Source organism: Odocoileus virginianus, chromosome 2 (genome assembly GCF_023699985.2).
Source record: "Odocoileus virginianus isolate 20LAN1187 ecotype Illinois chromosome 2, Ovbor_1.2, whole genome shotgun sequence".
NCBI classification, from domain to species: Eukaryota; Metazoa; Chordata; class Mammalia; order Artiodactyla; family Cervidae; genus Odocoileus; species Odocoileus virginianus.
Genome location: NC_069675.1, coordinates 7,375,621 through 7,396,785, shown reverse-complemented (window position 1 = coordinate 7,396,785; position 21,165 = coordinate 7,375,621). Strand labels below are relative to the sequence as shown.

At 40.7% G+C, this 21,165-nt stretch overlaps 1 protein-coding gene across 2 annotated transcripts in view; it reads right to left on the bottom strand.

The window, feature by feature from the left end:
• Positions 1-9,207, bottom strand: part of TMEM182 (transmembrane protein 182) — a 46,785-nt gene extending 37,578 nt beyond the window's left edge. Inside the window, exons 1-3 of one of the 2 annotated variants that reach the window (XM_020874878.2) lie at positions 8,909-9,207; positions 8,572-8,671; positions 6,833-6,931 (exon numbers count right to left, since the gene is read on the bottom strand). In XM_020874878.2, the coding sequence (XP_020730537.1) occupies positions 6,833-6,931; positions 8,572-8,671; positions 8,909-9,040 (331 nt within the window). In that variant the 5' untranslated portion in view covers positions 9,041-9,207. The remainder of the gene's footprint in view (positions 1-6,832; positions 6,932-8,571; positions 8,672-8,908) is intronic. The other variant, XM_020874869.2, reaches the window with a different exon arrangement.
• Positions 9,208-21,165: the final 11,958 nt, after the last annotated feature.

Genomic DNA, 21,165 nt, shown 5'->3' with positions numbered 1-21,165 from the left:
CCCTGCTTATTTAATTTATATGCAGAGTACATGAGAAATGCTGGCCTGGATGAAGCATAAGCTGGAATCAAGATTGCTGGGAGAAATGTCAATAACCTCAGATATGCAGATGACACCACCCTTATGGCAGAACGTGAAGAGGAACTAAAAAGCCTCTTGATGAAAGTGAAAGAGGAGAGTGAAAAACTTGGCTTAAAACTTAACACTCATAAAACTAAGATCATGGCATCTGGTCCCATCACTTCATGCAAATAGATGAGGAAACAGTGGAAACAGGGACAGATTTTATTTTCTTGGGCTCCAAAATCACTGCAGACGGTGACTACAGCCATGAAATTAAAAGATGCTTGCTCCTTGGAAGACAAGTTATGACCAACCTAAACAGCATATTAAAAAGCAGAGACATTACTTTGCTGATAAAGGTCCATCTAGTCAAAGCTATGGTTTTCCCAGTAGCCATGTGTGGATGTGAGAGTTGGACTATAAAGAAAGCTAAGTGCTGAAGAATTGATGCTTTTGGACTGTGGTGTTGGAGAAGACTCTTGAGAGTCCTTTGAACTGCAAGGAGATCCAACCAGTCCATCCTAAAGGCAATCAGTCCTGAATATTTACTGGAAGGACTGATGCTGAAACTGAAACTCTCTGAAATACTTTGGCCACCTGATGGGAAGAACTGACTCATTGGAAAAGACCCTGATATTGGGAAAGATTGAAGGTGGGAGGAGAAGGGGATGACAGAGATGGTTGGATGTCATCACCAACTCAATGGGCACGAGTTTGAGTAAACTCTGGGAGTTGGTGATGGACAGGGAGGCCTGGGGTGCTGCAGTTCATTGGGTCACAAAGAGTTGGACACGACTGAGGGAATGAACTGAACTGATGTTATATAAACTGAATTACATCTTATTCAGAGAGCAGTTTCTTTATCAGCCTAGATAGCCCTAGGTTTCTGTTTGGCTACCAAATTCACATGTTAGCTTTTTAATATCATTTATGCCCACCACTCCCTCTTGACCTCTGTTGTCCCATCCCTTGTCCTGCCCTGATAATGTCCAGGGAGGACCAAGATGCTGGTCCATGAGGAGGATCCTGTAGGTTGGCCCATCAACCCTCTGAACTCTTCTCCCCCTCCCCCTCTCCTCTTCCTCTCCTCCCTTGCCACAGAGCCTGGAAAGCAAGCAACTCCAAGCCCCAGCAAGGCCATGTGACATGGTTCTGACAAGGGAAGCATTGGCAGAAATCTACTGGAGAATTCCAGGAACACGTCTGCTCTCCTGAAGATGGGAGAACATGACAGGAGCTGTCCACCTGCCAAGGATGTGGAAGAAAAGGCAGAAAGGCCAGGGTCCCTGACAGCATCATGATAGCAGCTGTTTCTGAACTTCTTATTGTGGGACAAAAATAACCCTTATTCTTCAGTTGCTATTTGTTTTTGGCTACTTCCAGCTTGATGAGCTGCTGACTAACACCTTGCCTAGTTGCCTTCTTGCTTCTAGTCTTACATCATTCACATCACCCTACCTTTTTTCGTAAGACTGAAGAATGAGCAGACCAGAAAAGAATAGTAAATAAATATTGACAATAAAGGTAAAAGAGAGCTGACACATGAAAACAATGCTGTAGACCTAAAAAAGTTACCAGAAGTATGAAAAAAACAATTTTAAGAGTAAACGAGGCCCACTGAGTAAAGGTTTAAAAATTCCTACAAGCATCAGGAGTCATTCAAGGCATCAGTGTCAGTACCACAGTCCAGTCCAGTTAGTGCAGACTCTCAAGAGATAGTAGTTCTACAAAAACATTCAGTCAAGAGTGGAAACCACGGTGAGTCAAACAGAGAAGACATTACATTTGTGGAGCCTAGAGTTAAATCGGGAAGGGATATATGAACAAAATAATTCTGCAGGTAATATTTAAAATCTGTGCTGTAAATTATCAAATGAAAGCATGGCTTTTATAAAGGAGAGCCTGGTCTAGCCCCTGTGTTAGAGGGGGAAGGGGCAGCAAGGAAGTCTTCCTTAGGAACTGAAGTCTGAACTGCGTGGTGGGTGATCCTGCTTCATCAAGGAAACGGGGAGGAGGGTGTGGGACGAGGGAGGAGCACCTGGGGAGAAGGATGGACACCCTTGGGCCCTGCAGTGAGAGCACAAATGCTGATTCTGAGCAGCTGAAAGAAGGCCGTGTGGCTGGCCTGTGTCCACGTGTTTGTTCCAACTCATCAGGAAAAAACCAGAAATTATGTTCAATATATTCTACTTCATAAGAAAGCCATTTCCACTTGGAAGTAATAAAGTTACGTTTATCGCTGAAAATACAAACTGCAATTTGGCATTGTCATTTCATACAAACACTGAAGGATCTTCTAAGTATCCGGCACTATGCTAAGTGCTGGCGATACAAATATGAGTAGGTCACAGTCTGTGCCTTTGGGGAACTGCAATAAACAATGAAGAAATCGAGTAAATGACCAGTCACAGTTAGGTACAAGGAGCACCTTGGTGGGTGTGGTTAAAGGCCAAGGGGACGCCTAGGGAAACGACTGATTCCTTTCAAAGGGTTGAGTTACCTTGAAAATTAATCTACGTTCAGTACATCATCACCCGATGTTAGCAAGTTAATGGACTATGACTAAACTTAAGCATGAAACAAACCAGAAAATCTGAATTCTGACAGATATCGAGAGGTAATGAAATTGTTTAATGGACTTCGAAGTACACAGTCCTACTTCAGAAAACAATTCTGAGAATTAGATCAGCCCCTCTAAGCTTGGGCAACCATCCAAATAACAAGATTTGAACATAACTGGATCTTAGAATGTGCATTTGAGATTAAAACAAAAATAAAGGAAACAGTGAATTAGACCAGACTGTACATACAAGTCAGGATCAAACAGAAGGGTTAAAAAAAAGCCAACATAAGTTTATTTTGTTTTTTTTATTGAGATCCAACTAAAAGACTTGACTTTAAAAGATTTAATAGTAAGAACTAAAATCAGCCTTTTCATTCACTGTAGTTGATAAGATCATCAATAAACAAAACCCAGAGGCTTGGACCTTAGGTTAGTTCTGCCAGTGATCAACTGTGTGAAGACAGAAATCACATGGTTTCTCTGAGTCTCAGCCCTCTCATTGTGAAATAAAATAATTTCATCAGTAATGTCCAATAATTCTAAAATAGTCTTTCCAGAAAACTATCCACCACTGTATCACTTTCACTGATTTCAGTATTAGCTAGCTGTAATTGTAAAAATTCTGGAGAAGGCAAAGACATTTTGCCAACAATTTGCCTGGCCACAATACATCAGATTTCACAAACAATACTTTGAATTTTCCCAAGATGAGTTGACAAATGTACTGTTGTTGTTGTTTAGTTTCTAAGTCATGTCCAACTCTTGGCAACCCCATGGACTGTAGCCCACCAGTCTCCTCTGTCCATGGGGTTTCCCAGGGAAGAATACAGAAGCACCATTTCCTTCTCCAGGGGATCTTCCCAACCCAGGTATCAAACCTGTGACTCCTGCATTGGCGGGTGGATTCTTTACCATCTGAGCCATCAGGAAATCCCAGCAAATGTATAATGCCTGATAATTATGAAGCTATGAGGTTGATGTAGTTCTGGAGTCTAGTGAAATCTCGTGGCTTTATCAACTAGGAAACACACACTTTCAACCAGATTGAATCTTTTTGATGAAGTCTGTATCTTTCCCTTAGATAAAAAAAAACAATAAAATAATCACCCAAATATAATGTCAGGTATCACTGTACCAGTAGTAGGAAGATAAATGGAACTTGCATATACTATTTCTGTTGTAGGACATACCTCTTCTCATCTCAGTCATTTTCCCTTAGTGTTTTTGCTTAAAGTGAAATAAGGAATTGCAATATGTATGCCAAAGAGGAGTGTGACAGCTTAAAAATATGGGACACAGTTTTGTCACTTGATCCAAAAAGTGACATAGTAATTATATGTAACGCAGCATAATAATTCTAAATGTAATTGCAGTGCAATTTCGCTGACATGCATTCACTATCCTTCCCCATCATTATTATGCACAGATAACGTTACCTTGTTTTGCAAGTTCACCACCATCTCCTTAGGGCTTCCCAGGTGGCGCTAATGGTAAGGAATCCACCTGTCAATGCAGAAGACTAAGAGACGTGGGTTCAGTCCCTGGGTTGGGAAGATCCCCTGGAGGAGGAAATGGCAGCCCACTGCAGTATTCTTGCCTGGGAAATCCCATGGACAGAGGAGCTTGGCAGGCTACAGTCCATGGGCTCTTAAAGAGTCTGAAGCAACTTAGCACACACTCATTATCTCCTCGAGGTGAAAATTTTTCAAATATGTAGATTCACTTTTAAGTATATGCAGCCTACCAAACCTATCTTATCACAGGACCTCAACATACGAGTATTAGCAACAGCAATACACATATTTATGCAAATACCTAATGTCCTAGAAAGAATGACAAGGAAGGGATATCGTTTTCATAACTTTTTGTAATGTAACTTTATAACACAGAGTAGTTTATCTGCCTTTTTCCCATGCCATGTCCTCTGTAGTCAGTGAGAAAGTCCACATCATAAATGATGTAAGAGGTTTGCAAATGTGACTGAGATGACTGTTTTAAAAAACAGCTGTTTTTTAAAACAATTATGAAATGATGGGGGAACTTTACTTATCTATTTTTGGTTGCACTGGAACCCAGGCAGATTTTTACAGGAAAGAGCATCTGCACCACACTTATTATTAAGACCAGCAGCCCCAGTCCCTCTGAGCTCCGGCAAGTCTGGTGGACAAGCACGACCTCACCCCTTTTCCTACCCGGATCCACACCTGCTCCATAACACGTCATGTTAATGTGATATAAGCAGATGCTATACCCTTTGACAAACTCAAAACAAAATTAAAATGTATGGAAATTCATATTTTATATAAAGATGAAAAAAATGGATGATGGATATAAGAGTTCATTGAGTTCTGTGATTGTTAATTTTATGTGTCAGCTTAGTTAGACGATGGTGCCCGGCTGCTTGATCAAACAGTAGCCTTAAAGCTGCTCTAAAGGCATTTTGATGTGTCAGTGTTTACAATCAGCAGACTATCAGTAAGGTAGATTATCCCACAGTATGAGGGGGTGGGCCTCATTGAAGGACTTAAAGAACAAAACAGGGTTTTCTGAAGAAGAAAGAACCCTCCCCTAGACTGCACCATAGAAATTCTACCCAAGTCTCCAGCACTCAGAGTCAAGACCTCAGCATCAGCTGTTATCTGAATCTCCAGCTGCAGGCTTGCCCCACAGATTTCAAACTTAACAGCCTTTCAAACAACAGCATGAGCCAATTCCTTAAAACCTCTCCCTCAATCAATCAATCAATCAACCTCAGTCTCTCTCTCTGTACACACACACACACACAAATCCTATTGATTCTCTGGAGAATCCTAACTAATACACATTGATCCAGAATATTAAATGTTAAGTATTCTCTTTGAAAAACAGATTTTTTTTTTTTTGGCCCTGTTAATGACACCACTAAATTCTGTACCAACCCTTAGTTTTAAGCTTAGGATAAACACTCTCTTATGAAAAACTTCATGCAACCAGCTGAGAATAAAGTTGACATATTGAGCTCATGTACTTTTAAAAATTAGATTTACATGCTAAATATTGGGTACTTCGTACAGAAACTAAGTTTATATACTTTCTATAGAAAAAGTAGTATGAAAACATGAAAGAAGCTGGGCAATCATGATTCCCAGTTAACAGCATAGGACTCTCCTTCTGCGGAATATCATACACAACAGTTTCATCATTTTGTAGAAATACAGTAACATAATAGCAGCACTAGTGGTCAAGAACCTGCCTGCAAATGCAGGAGACATAAGAGATGTGGGTTCGATCCCTGGGTCAGGAAGATCCCCTGGAGGAGGCCACGGCAACCCACTCCAGTATTCTTGCCTGGAGAATCCCATGGACAGAGGAGCCTGGTGGGCCACAGTCTACAGGGTCACAGAGTTGGACATGACTGAAATGACTTAGCACGCAATCACATTCTTACGTATGACAATGGCAAAAATGTTTTAAAATCAGGGTGTATATTACAATGTTTTCCATTGTAAGACTAGTTTTACATCAGTTAAACTCTCATGGAGCAGTTCTTCCTGATGTGTGTGTATCAATCGTGTCCGACTCTTTGCGACCCCATGGACTGTAGCCTGCAGGCAAGAATACTGAAGTGGATTGCCATGCCCCTCTCCAGGGGATCTCCCCAACCCAGGGACTGAACCTGGTCTCCCGCATTGCAGGCATATTCTTTACCATTTGAGTTACCCGGGAAGCCCATCTTCCTGATGAATACCATTATTTTCATATTAGAAAACAAACACACTTATAAAAAATTATCATGATAAGCAACAAGCAAATGGGCTTTGATTTTGGACGAAAGTTGCATTTTATTAAGATTATAAATGGTATTTTAAAAGTGACATCTTGGGAATTCCCTGGCAGTCCAGTGGAGAATACTTCACCTTTCAAAGCTGCAGGTGTGGGTCCAATCCCTGGTCGGGGAACTAAGATCCCACATGCCCCATGGCCAAACAAACATACAACAGAAGCAATACTGTAACAAATTCAATAAAGACTGTAAAAAAAAAAAAAGTCCACATCAAAGATAAATAAATAAATAAAAATGACATCTTATTTATTATTTTATATATAACTGCTATCAAAAACACATTGAAATTATAAATTATTTTTTGATTGCCCACAAAGCTGCTGTGGGGGGAATGTTTCAGAAAGACCGCCCTTCTGGAGGTGCCCTGAGGACCCACTACTTACTCACTGCAGAGTCATAGGAGGTGGAGTTGTGCTCGCCTCTCAGGAAGGGGTATGGCGACAGGTAAGCGTGGGTGCAGTTCTTCCATGGGGGCTGATTGGCTGGGAAGGAAGGCAAGACAGAGGTATTTGTTACTGAGAGGCTACATGAAGACTTGTTCCCAGTAGAAGAGAAATACAGGCTGTGGGTGGTACACAAGCAAAATAAAACTACAGATCAACAATCTCAGAGAATTATTGAATAGGGACGAACCTCCTTAAAAGTCTCATATGGAATAGCACAGGAGACCTGGAAAGTGGATTCATCTAAAACATCTAGCTCATGACCTAATCCAGTGGAGAGAATGCCCTTAATATCACCTACAATTGAACTCACCAGATTTCATTCATTTTTACAACAGTATTCTCCAGTTCCTAACATAATGCTCAGAACAGAAAAAAAAAAAGTTGTTGTTTAAAAATCTAATAAATTTAGATCTAACTATGATTGCTTCTAACTAATGCAAAATTTCTTCTATATTCTACTTTCAGGGAAAAGATGTAGATGATAGACCGTACAAGTTAATGATTATAGTTTATTTTTAGCATTTGAAGAAACCACAAGAACTTTAATGTTGTTTGAAATCTTGATGATTTCATCACATACCCTTTAAGGAGTAAAATATTTTTTCCTTCTCTAAGTCTTGGCAAACTCTTCCTCTTGCAAAGTCTGACTTACTTCACGTCACCAAAGCCTAGATAATTTTCATCGGCAGATCACATGCTTATTCTCCTCCCCCAAATGACAATCATAAACTCTATGAAATATGTCTCTCAAAATGCCATTTCATCACGACTTTGTTTCTTTTAATATATGCCAACTTACTATTGACCTGTCTTCTGTGATCTCAAGTTTTTATGATATACTCCATAATCATGACTTGTTTAAATGCCATACTTTGATTTATCACAGGAGTAGTTTTGATAAGAAGCCTAATAATTTCAACCCACAGTAAGTCAGAAGGTAATAAACAGTTCTTTCATTGTTGGATGCAATAAGATAAAGGCTAGCTATTTTCAGTGAATTGATTTTCAAAGATTAACAACAATATAGAAAATACGGTTGAAAGAATGCAACTGTATTTTTTAAGGAGTTCAAAAAAGAACTTTAAAGTTTCTGTAAGAGAATGGAAACATCAAAAGCAAAGCATTTCTTGATATTGCCCACAAACTTGGTTTAAGCCTTAATAGAGCAAGCTTTCATCTGTTACTGCTAATAATTGTTTCGTTATAAAAAGATTTTTTTTAAAAATTTTGAAGCTGTTACTATAAAATAGTACATCTCTAATTCTGAATTTTTAAATTTGTGATTTCAAGGATTTATAGCCCCCAAAATAAAAACATTTATTTGCAACATAGCAATAACAGACACTCCAAAAACATACTATAGATAACATTTGCTTGTTAAGGATGATGTATTTTAAATGTGAGCAAAGAAATAGTAGATTGTCCAATTCTGCCATAAATACTGACTGCAATTTTATGTTAGAAAATAAAATAATTATTTCTATAGCCAATTCTGTTTACTGAAAAGGAATCAGTAACCTTTGAAAGGAACCTTTGAGAAATATCCCATTGAGATTCCACAGCTAAGAATCCACTCCTGTTTTGTAAGTGACGTGCACCAAAATAAGAAACTATTCTTTTTTATTGACAAGCCAGGTGTTGGGGTTGGGGGGGAAATAAAGCTGAATTGCACTTACTGTACCAGAACTGCCAGATATTGGAATCATTCTCTCCCACAATCCCATTAAACCAACATCTCCAGAAGAATCCTTCATGGTGGAAAGTGACGTTTTCTATCTGTACAGAACACAAATGAAGTAACTGGTATCAATACAAGGAATACAATCTGAATAATTACATCTGGGAAATTTTTTAAGCAACGTATTGTTTCCCAAATAATAATGGTCATTAGCTTTCTACATATCTCTTCCGAGAAGAAATAGACATTCCACTGCTATTTTTGGATTCTCAGAAGATATGTAAGGCTATCCTCATTACCACCAAGTACGACAACATTTTGAAGAAGAAACGCACATTTTGTTCACCTGAACACTTTCCCACTTCAGTCGCGAGAAGCCAGTAATCTGATCCAAAAGCCACCAGAAAGAGTAAAACCCCCAGAGCACCAAAGAGAGCCCCAAAGAAGATGGCAATATTTAGTCTCATTTTCAATTCACTGGTTTCTGTTGAAATAAAATAAGAAAATAAATGAGAGCGGACACCCAGATCCTCAATTGAAAAAAACAAAAAGAATAAAGACTTCTGAGCAGGCAGGATCTTCTTGAGCAGCGTCTCTTGGTGTTTCAGCGGAGTCCCACTCACATGGGCGGTGGATTCTTGCTGCCTTTGCGCTCCCCTGGAGGGCCTCCAGCCCGGCAGCTGAGAATGGCAGGCTATTTTAGGACACTGACTGAGGAGTTGCCTCTCTCCCCAGGGGATCAAAAAATAGTTGACCTTCCCCTGATGGTGGAGGGGGTAGTATCAGGAACTGGCCAGAATCATCCTTATAGCTGCGGGGCAATCCGGAGAAGTGGAAAGATGACGGAACGGTGTGAGGTCCCTGCCAGCACTGGCCCGAAGTCTTAAGTGCCTGAACAGGCTCCTCTTGATCCAGAATGACCATGAGAACTCTGCAGACACTGAGGACCCTCTACAAGGATAGATACGCCACAGGTGTAAAGAACCACAAAGACCTCTCTCGGATATAACTGGGAAAAAGGCGTAAGTAGTTCAATCAGTCAAGAATCCACCTGCAGTGCGGGACACTGGCTGCAGCATAGGAGAGCTGGGTTCGATCCCTGGGTCTGGAAGATCTGGAGAAGGGCATGGCAACCCACTCCAGTGTTCTTGCCTGGAGAATTCCATGGACAGAGGAGCCTGGTGAGGTCCTCTGAGGATTGCAGTTAATTTCTTTTTGGATATTTTTCGAATAGAAAATAGTGGGTCAACAGACCTAACATAACACCAAGTACAGTTCAGGTTCACAACCTAGAAATTCATAAGTATATTTAAAAGATCAAGAATATGGTAACATAAACTCTTAAAGCAGAACAAAGTAATTTTATGTAGCACATGCTATGACATCAATTGCAGTTCCCAGATCCTGTACAAGTTATTCCAAATGATCATCCCCAAAGTAGACTCATGAAAAAAGTCTCAAAAGTATATTTTATAGATTAAAATGAGAAAATACAGCCCACATTTTCTTTTGTTTCTTTCATTTTGAATATTCAACCTCCTTAAAATAGGGAGTCCTACTTGACACCCATACAAGTCACCGAATTGCAATTAATCTACACATTCTTCATGTCTAGCATCTCTAGTTCATTTCTTTGTTTTCACTCCATGTCTAAATATGCCAGAGAGAATTTTTTAAGTATTTGTGCAATATTTGAAAATTTTCACTGTCTCTAATGGTTACTGTCTTTTGTATTCAGTTCTAACAGTGGTCTCTGCATCTTCTGAAGAGGCATCTGACCTCTATCAGCCTCCTTCACCACTTTTGTTTGACATGGGATGGGTCCTTAGAAACGAAATCGTGTGTGTGTGTTTGCATGTGTGTGTGTTCGTGTGCATGTTCAGTCACTCAGTTGTGTCTGACTCTTTGCGATCCCATGGGCTGTAGCCCACCAGGCTCCTCTCTCCATGGAACTTTTCAGACATGAATATTGGAACAGGTAGCCATTTCCTTCTCTAGTCATCTTCCCGGCCCAGGGATCAAACCTGCGTCTCCTGTGTCTCCTACATTGGCAGGTGGGTTCTTTACCACTGAGCCACCTGGGACGCCCCCGATAGGCAGAATAATGGGTTCCCAAAGATGTCCACACCCTAATCCTAAGCATAACCACATAATCTATGAATACATTGCCTTACATAGCATTGACCTAGATTATACAGGTTGGCCCAATCTACACACATGAACCCTTACAAGAAAAGTAGAGAATCCTTCCTGACAGTGGTTAGAGAAAGAAATGTGACTCCAGAAAGTGTCAGAGACTTGCCAGGAGGAGGAGAGAGGCTACAAGCCAAGGAATGTGGGCAGCTTGTAGAGCATGGAAGAGTTAAAAAAAAAAGCAACAGATTCTCCCCAAGAGCCTTCAGGAAGGAGTGCTGCCTACCAACACCTTGACTTCAGGAATTTCTGACCTCTGCAACTGCAGAAAAGTAAATTCGTATTGTTTTAAGCCACTAACTTTGTATTGTTACATTTTTACGGCTGCAGTAGGAAACTACTAAAGATGCTGTTCTATAGTTAATGCAATATAAGATCAAATTAAGGTGTTTTTCTTGGGGGATGGTTGGGAAGAATACATCTTCAAGAAGTGCTTATTGGGAGCTTGCGGCTGTCCAGGCATTTTATTAGATACACAGGCCCTGACCATGAGGAGTTCATGAGCTAGTGGGGAAACAATGATTCATTGGAATGAGGTGCATAGATGACTTCTGGTCACCCCAAATAATTCTCCCTGCTCACTCACACACACCCTCCCAAGATAACAGTAATTGTGGTCATGCAGTTTTATTGTAGGTGACAATGTTGTTATTTGGAGAGGAAGAGGAATCTTTATAGGCAAAGTTTAATTCATTTTATTTATATCGTAATGGCTTATGATAAAAAACCTATGCATTAGTACCAAATCTTTAGCATATGCATTCACAAACACACACGCATATATACAAGCAACTAGACTTTTTAAATAAGTAGAAAAGAGTGTAGGATTTTGTTATTGCTACTATTCATCTCAATTTTTATCTCTGTCACACACAAAATATCACCTTTCTGGAAGAAGTTCATCAACTATTTTTTTCACCATTTTTGGTTTATCCAAAAGTGAATAAGCATCATTATAAAAATGTATATATATATATATATATATATATATATATATATATATATATACACATATATATACACACACACACACACACGTGTGTGTGTGTATATGTATATCAAACCAGCTACTAATTAACCAATCTAATTGTTTTCAACCATTCATTCATGGGCAATTATTTGAGAAAAATACTAGAGACTAGTTCTGATTTCATAAAACTTTAGTTCTGATTTCATAAAACTTAACTCCTTTAGCTCAGTTATCGTTATCCTCAATGTTTATCATAGTGCTTGACATATATGGAGCACTAAAATAAAATAAAAATCTACATGTATTATGACTCTTGGCTGTGATGTAAGTACACAGCCTGAGTTATTTAACTGGTGATCCATCAGGAAGAAATAGTGCTCATCTTGCCTGTTCTTTGTGAAACCTGTAGAGAAGGATTTTAGCAGAGTCTGTGCTTCCTCTGCAGATAATCACAAACCATCTTTTAAAAAATCCACTGTCGATTCTTCTTCTGAAATAAAATAGAATTTACCATCCAGGGGTCAAAAAGTTTCTTTTTTAGAAAATTAGACCATTTGCCTTTCGTTTGAAACACCTAATTTACCACCATTCCTAAAATATTCCCAGCAATCATTCAGTTATCTCTTCCTTGAGGTCTGTCAGCACCTTAAAATGTTGTCTAAGCTCCAGCATAATTGTTAAACAGCTGCTGTGTTCCCGTGATGTGTTCACAAATTCAGACATTGGATCTTCTCCCTTTCCATCTCTTTTCTAGTGAAAGACCGGGAGATTCGGGGAGACAGACAGACCTTAGCATCGACCTCAACTCACAGTGGCTTCCCTTATAGCTCAGTCAGTAAAGACTTTGCCTGCAGTGCAGGAGACCGGGGTTCGATTCCTGGGTTGGGAAGATCCCCTGGAGAAGGAAATGGCAACCCACTCCAGTAATCTGGCCTGGAGAATCCCATGGGCAGAGAAGCCTGGCAGGCTACAGTCCATGGGGATGCAAGAGTTGGACACAACTTAGCGACTAACCCCAACTCACAGTAATCCTGTAGTAGGACAACTCCATCACTACTGTGTGTGCCCATGCCTGTGGTGAATACTGAATCTATTTCATGTTGATACGATGATCACAGTGAACCTGCCAAGGCACAAGCCACAAGCATGGTGTCTCAGGTTCAATCCCTTGGGAGTCCTTGACTGTCAGAAATGTAAATGGAGGTGAATAATAGTAACTAATATTAATGAGCATTTGCTCTGTGGCAGATACCATCCTAAGCATATTAGATGCCTTGAGTACAAATAAGTCTTCAGTTGGTAGAATACGAAATAATCTGTTTCTTGGGCAGGAAGTTCAGCATCTAAAGTCCTTCTGGGTAGGAGTTAAAGATCTTCCTGGTGGCATACAGAAGGCCAGAGGTAAGTATGGGGAGCTCTGCATGGGGTCCTCCTGACTTTCTGGAAATAATATCCCACTTAGAGTCTGCTGTCTCTGAGAGAAATTATGGCAAAAACTATTTTAAAATTAATTTCTCAATCTAAAACAGTTTTTAAATCCATCTTTTAAAATCTTGAGGATACAAAGATCATGAGCATTCCAAGGTATTGTGGTAAACTCCTCCCTTACAAATTAAATAAAACCTGACAACCAAAGGATAGATGACCATAAACAATGGAAGACTTTGCCTGTTTTGATTCGATGTCTTTTTATTTACTTAACTGTGTTTTTTTTTAACCAGTAAACACACTACAACTTAACAGAAATCCCAAGTCATGTTTAATTTGTGAGTGATAAGGAGCAAAACATTTTTTCTAAGGTCATAATTCCCAATCTTGGTATTGCAATAGTCTTAATTATTTCAACATATCTACTGAAGCTAGCTAAACATTCTACAAAAAAAAAATTAATTCTGGTTTACTTTATTCTTAAAAAAAAATACAGGGATGACAATGCTCAACATCCAAAAGTGCTGAACAAATGTGTAAATAAATAAAGAAATCAAACTTTCAGAAACAGAAGTGGTTTTGTGGAGATCTGAGGGTAAATGCTTTTTTGTCTTGGAATACTATGTTATAGATCCACAATCTTTGTCTGCCATTCCAACATTAAAAATTTCTGAAAACCAAATGCTTTCAGCAAACCAAACCTGATTGGCATGAGGATGCAAATAAACTATAGTATGAATTCTTATACATTTGATTGCACAAGCACAAACGGGTTTGATTACAGTGCTCACCAGGTTCCACTTGGGTGTGGTGGTGAGGGTGTTAGGTAATGTACAGTACACACATATTGCTACTTTTTCAAAATCCCCCAAATTCTGAGTTCTAAACACACCTAGCCCTAAAGGTTATGTATAAAGGTTTGTGGTCCCAAGCCCTAGACACAGACAATAGACTGAGTGATGACCCTAAAAGCAACTGTTCCCCTTTGATCACTATTTAAACAGATTTTCACTGCCCACGAACCATCACCACAGGTCTCTGTGACCCTAATGGCCTCTTAAGTCTCTGTTTTATGTTGTAGTTCTTGGGTCTTGTATGTCATGCTCCCTGCTTCCTCCCCCATCCAACAATACGACAATAGGACCACAGCCTGTAATTTCATGAGATTATCTTTACAAGCCTTCTCATCCTGCACATAGTATAGGAACAACAAATAAACTTTGGGGCGGGGGGATGATAGAGGTTCTGTCTTTGTTTACAGCTACATCCCTAACCCTAGCACAACGCCCTATGTACGTTCTCAGTAGGCAGCTCAGCTGGTAAAGATTCTGCCTGCAATGCAGCAGACCCTGGTTCGATTCCTGGATCAGGAAGATTCCTTGGAGAAGGGGTAGGCTACCCACTCCAGTATTCTTGGGCTTCCCTGGTAGCTCAGCTGGTAAAGAATCCGACTGCAATGTAGGATACTTGGGTTCAATCCCAGGGTTGGGAAGATCCCCTGGAGAAGGGAATGGCTACCCACTCCAGTATTCTGGCCTGGAGAATTCCATGGACTGTATAGTCTATGGGATCACAAAGAGTCAGACAGGACTGAGCGGCTTTCACTTTAACAGTAAAAACTTGGCTGACCAAATAGCCATCTGAGTTGAATTAAATTGGGTTGAACAGTGCCATCTGCTGGCCGCAGGTAAAGTTTGCATTCCACCATACACTAAGGTCCATCGGACTAAGGTCCATCAGGAGTTTTATCACACAAATAGTGCAGTGCAAGGATTTGCTGTGCTGACCAGCCTTAACTAAGATGGTGCCATCCAAGTACTACGGCTCTGATAAATAGCTTACGTTGAATGTAAGTGAATCAGGATCTATCCACAGGCTCATTCACTCATTCATGTGGGCAGTTTACACTCCACTGAATTGAGAGCTACTTACACAAGGAACTCACACAAAGGGATTATATTACACAACTATCTTCCACTTTGAAAAAGGGTCTGATGCCCAGCTCCAAGTTCAGCTCCCCAAAGAACTCCATTAGTGTGCTGAAGGGCATTAACTCTTGAAAGGGGAAAAAAACTTGGAACTTATTTTTTTAAACCTGCTTTCGATTAAAATCAACACACACACACACAGACACACACACACACACACACACACATCACTTCAGAAACAAAACTGGGGACCAAAGGGGAAATTTTTTGATATATGAAAGTAGAAATGAAAAAAATGTAACTTATAGGAATGTATGTATTATATGACAAATACAAATTTAATGATGGCAATTTTGATTTTAACTTACTCATCCCTTTGTTTCCTTGTAATTCTTTCTGAAGGAATACATTATACTCCCTATACCAGAAGTCTTGCGAATGAGAAGAGTCCCCTCTCTGGTCCCTAGGCTGTGAAACCGCTTTGCGTGAATCTTGCATACACGATGTGAGTCTTAACTTAGAGAAAGACATTTTTATTTATCCTTGCCTCTGGGGTATGTTGCCTTCCCCTTAAAAACCTTTGTCACTGGGTCATTCTTTACCTATCAAGATGAAGATGGACTTTTAAAATCTCCATTCCAAAGACTTTTCCAAGAAGAGACTGATAGAAGGCTCAGATGAGTCCAGGGTCTGTGAGCCACTTCAAGTCAACCCGCAGAGGAACGACAATCCAATTCAGGAGTGAGTGGGAGGATGGGGAGACACATTCCTGTTACCTTTGTGTCCCCAGGCCCTTGTTGGGGAAACAGCTGGTGTTGCATTGATGTGAACACAGTCAGAACTGCCGCAGGTACTTCAGCCTTCTCTTCATGTCCTGCTGAGCCAAGTCCGTGTTTAAGTCCTGTTTCATTTGACCAGACATGTGATAAGGGACACAGCTGGCTTCCCATGCAGCCCAGTGGTAAAAGTATCTCTCTGTCTGTCAATGCAGAAGACACGGGTTCGATCCTTGGGTCAGGAAGATCCCCGGAAGAGGAAACAACAGCCCACTCCAGTATTCTTGCCTGGAGAATCCCATGGACAGAGGAGCCTGGCGGGCTACAGTCCACGGGGGGCCATGGACTGAGTCAGACATGACTGAGCAACTGGCATGCACGCAAAAGGGATAAAGTTAGAACCTACCAGGATACTCAAATAGCACAAAAGCTAAATAACAACGACAACAGCAACAAAATAGTAACACCTCGGGCACACACAGAGCACTCACTTTGTCCTGGGCACTATTCTAGGAGCCTGGGGCTTATCGATCCACTAACCTCCATGGACTTAGGACTTGTGGAAGAGGTAATTGAGGTTAAACGAGATCATAAGGAAGGGGCCCTAATATCATCCCAGAACAGGGAAACAAAGTCAGGAGTAAAAAGATGCTCTGGGCACATCTCAGCTCAGTATCAGTTGACAAATAAATAAAACAATGTGACAAAATCAGTAAGACTTCCATTTCCATCTTGAAATTTAGAAAGCTGGAAAGAGCACTCTGCCAGCTTTCCTGCAAGTGAAAGGTGAGGCAAACCGGCCCGCACCTTAAACACAAGGCAGCACTCGGGCAGTGCTCCCCACCTTAGGCACCACGGGCGTCAGAAACTGGATGATTCTGTTGTGGGAGCTGGGTGCCGCCCTGTGAGTCGCAGGATATTCAGCAGCACCTGTAGTCTCTACTCACTGGATGTCAGTAGCACAGCCCGAATCCCAGCATGCCCCAGGCAGCGCCAAATATCCCTAGGAGGCAGAGTCACCCTCAGGTGAGAAGCACCGCGCTAGAGAAAGGAGGTCCTATGGCGCAATGGGGGTCACCATGGCAACGACAAACCACCCTCACACTACTCTGGACCCAAGTAACACATACTCTCACACCGAATGGCTGGCCGAAGTGTGTGTGTGTGTGTGTGTGTGTGTGTGTGTGTGTGTGTGTAGTAGTAATAGCATAACTTCACTACCTGCTGTCCTATACAGCATGCCAAACTTTCAACAAAATATGACGGGACATGTAAAAAGCAAGAAAAACCAGCTTGAGCTCTATTTCCAGAATGGTAGCTTGGGCAGCTCCACAGATCCATTCCCCAGTGAAACAAGTGTAACTCGTGAAATCTATTTCAAACATCTGAACATTTAAAGTCTAAGGAAATTGCCCTCAAGGCAAATAGAACATTAGTCAAAATAAAGACTACTTAGATTTTTATAAGAACACCAAGTGTCCTTGACATTTTAGCCATGATCCACTCTCTCCTTATTTCACAAAATACACAAAAAATAATAATTCACAACAGACTACTGGCCTAAATGTAAGAACTAAAACCATATAACTCTTAGAAGTAAACGCGGGTATAAATATTCATGACCATGAATTAGGCAATGATTTCTTATATAACCCAGGAAAAGCACAAGCAATACAAAAATTAGATCAATGGGACAATAATGAAATGAGCTTTTGTTCAACAATGGAAACTACCAAGTAAGTGAAAAGATAACCTGCAGGGTGGGAGAAATACTTGCAAATTAGATATCTGATAAAGGACCTGTATCTAGACTATACAAAGAATTCTAACAACTCAATAGTAAAAAGATAAACAACCAGTTTAGAAATGGGTAAAGAGTCTGAACAGACATTTCTTCAGAGAAGATAAGCAAATAACCCATAAGCACATGAAAAGATGACCACAAAATGCCTACACTCTTCCAGTCAAGGAGATATAAATTCACCATCATTGGAAAATTAGTGTTGAAGAGGATGTGGGAAAACTAGAGCCCTCATATGCTCCCTGGGATGGGGGAGCCTGGTGGGCTGCCGTCTATAGGGTCACACAGAGCCAGGCACGACTGATGCGACTTAGCGGCAGCAGCAGCATACACTGCCAGTAGGAATATAAAACGGTGCAGGCACTCTAGAAGATAGTTTGACAGTTCCTCTAATATTTAAACGTAGAGTTACCAAATGATCCAGAAGCCCCACTTCAAAAAGAAAACGTGTATTTATACAAAAACCTGTACACAAATGTCCATAGCAGAATGAGTCATAATATCCAAAAACTGGAAACAACTCAAATGTCCATCAAAACAACCAATTTGGTAGCATGCAAATTATATCTTAATAATAAATCCCATGGACAGAAGGCGCCTGGTGGGCTACAGTCCAGACATGACTTAGCCACAAAACAACGATATTGTTTTGGAAAAAAGAACAAAAAAAATGCAGGCTGAAGAGACAAAGCAATCATCACAATTAAACTCAGATATGACATAGATGCTGAAACTATACCCCAATGGGATTAAAATAATTTTGATAAAGTTGTTAAAAATTATATTGGAAAAGACAATGTGTAAGATAAGATAGGCATCTTTAGCAGAGAGGTGTAAACTATAAGTAAAATATCAAATGCAAATTCTAGACGTCAAAACACAGTAACAGAGGTGGAGAATGTCTTTGACAATTTCACCAGCAGGCTAAAGACAGCCAAGGGACAAATCAGTGAACTTGAAGACAAATCAACAGAAATTATCCTAGCTAAAATTTAAAAAAAAAAAGTGAAAGAAAAAAATAAATAGAACACATCATTCAAGGTCTAATGGGCAATAGCTTTAGATCATGTTATCGTATCACTGAAGTCCCAGAAGTACAAGACAGAAAATGGGGCAGAAGAAATATTTGAAGAAATAATGGCTGAAAGTCTCTAAATTAGAGACACATCAAAGAACAGATCAAAGAAGCTCAGTTTAAATAAAGCAGGATTAAAACCAAGACAGAAAAAACATACAAGTAGGCCGATCACATTCAAATTGCTGAGTATCAAAGAAAAAGATAAAATCGTAAGAGGCTGCCAGAGAAGAAAAAGTGGGCTTCCCTGGTAGCTCAGCTGGTAAAGGATCCACTGCAATGCAGGAGGCCCCGGTTCAATTCCTGGGTCAGGAAGATCCCCTGGAGAAGGGGTGGGCTATGAATTCCCTGGTGGCTCAGATGGTAAAGAATCCACTTGCAATGAGGGAGACCTGGATTCGATCCTGGGTTGGGAAGACCCCCTGGAGGAGGGCATGGCAACCCACTCCAATATTCTGGCCTGGAGAACCCCATGGACAGAGGAACCTGGCGGGCTAGTCTATGGGGTCTCAAAGAGTCGGACATGACTGAGCGACTAAGCACAGCCCAGAGAAGAAAAAGACACAGCTAGAACACGGCAGACACATCACCAGATAACATACAGATATGCAGACAACAGAGCGACATCTTTTAAGGACTGACTGAATTAAAAACCCACATTTCATCTCAGATCCTACATCTGTTAAAAGTGAAGGGAAAATCAAGCCTAGCCATACTATAAAAACAGGAGGAATTCATTGCCAGCACAGAAGATAAGAAATGTTAAAGGCTTCAGGAAGAAGGGATGTGATACAGATCAGAGACTTGGTTCTAAACGAAGAAGAGAAAATTGCTCTAACTGTAGTTTCCTACAGTGGAAGCATTTGTTGCTGATTTAGATCTTTCTTGTTTCTGACACATGCACTCAAAGCTGTAAATTTCCCTCTAAGTGCTTATTTGTTGCATCTGACAACTTTGACAAGTTGTATTTTCATTTAGTTGAAAATGCTTCTTTATCTTGAGACTTCACCCTTGACCATGTGTTATTTAAAACTGTGCTGTTAACCTCAAGATATTTCTGAGTGTTCCAGTTACTTTCCGTTATCAAGTTTTAGTTTAATTCCATTGGGGGAACACAGCATACTTCATATTGTTTCTCTTTTTTTGAGATCGTTAATGCCTATTTTATGGCCCAGACTGTGGTCAATGTGATCTTGATATGAACGGGTATCCTGCTGATCTAGCTGAATTCTAGATCCAGTGGAATGTGACGCTGTTCTTTGGCTTTCTGCATTTGTGAATATGATATGTCTTATGTGTGGGGGGGTGGTATTTATCCTGCTTGCTGTTCTGAGTTTCATGTGCCTGGGTGTACAGTTGCCTGTCATTAACTTTGGAAAATGTGAGGCTATTTTTACTTTAAATAATTGTTCTCTCTCCCTTCTTCTAGATATGATCTCAGGTAGCCTAGACCTACAATAGCTTGGAGTGGGGCTTGGGTTCCCAGCCAGAGATTGAGGTTGTGTCGGGGCAGTGCAAGCACCAGATTCTAGCCACTAGACCAGCAGTCGGTGCCAAGGTCTTTGGCGCTTCAGCTTTGCAGAAAAGAATTTCCGTAAAGACGGAAAGCAGTGAAGCAAGTAAAGTATTTATTAGGAGGAAAATGAGAACAATACATGTAGACAGACACACGGGCAGACTCAGAGGGAGAGTCCCTGAGCTGTGCCCCCGTGGTAGTTTGAATTAATTTTATGGGGCATTTCTTCCAGTTTCCTTTGGCCAATCATTCTGATTTGCCTGGTTCACAGTCCATATTGTGCTTCCCTGGTAGCTCAGTTGGAAAGAATCTGTCTACAATGTAGGAGACCTGGGTTCAATCCCTGGGTGTGGAAGATCCCCTGGAGAAGGAGATGGCAACCCACTCCAGTATTCTTGCCTGGAAAATCCCATGGACAGAGAAGCATGGCAGGCTACAGTCCATGGGGTCACCAAGGGTCGGACACGACTTAGCGACTACTCCACCACCACAGTCCATATTTGGTATATCTTAGGATCTTTCCATATGTGTACACACATCTCTCAGCCAAGATGGATCCTACTGAAAAGGGCTATAGGTAGAACATCCCTTGACATGACTCCCCTTTGGCCTCCAAGAAGCCTTTTCTGTGCGTGTATGGTCGGGAAGGTCTCCTGACTTTGGGAATGAGAAATATGCCATCTGTGCAGGGTTCAGCCTCCTTCCTTAATTGCCTGCTATTCTTGTCTTGGAGTTTTGGTCAATAGAGAATGAATCTCCAGTTGTTTTACCCTGGAGGGGGGGGTGTCCATCTGCCTTCTTGCCTTAGTATCCCAATTTTGTATATATGTTTTGAAATTGACTGACAGTTCAACATTCTGATTATTTTTTTTCACTTCTTTTTGGTCTTTGTTTTCCAGTATGGG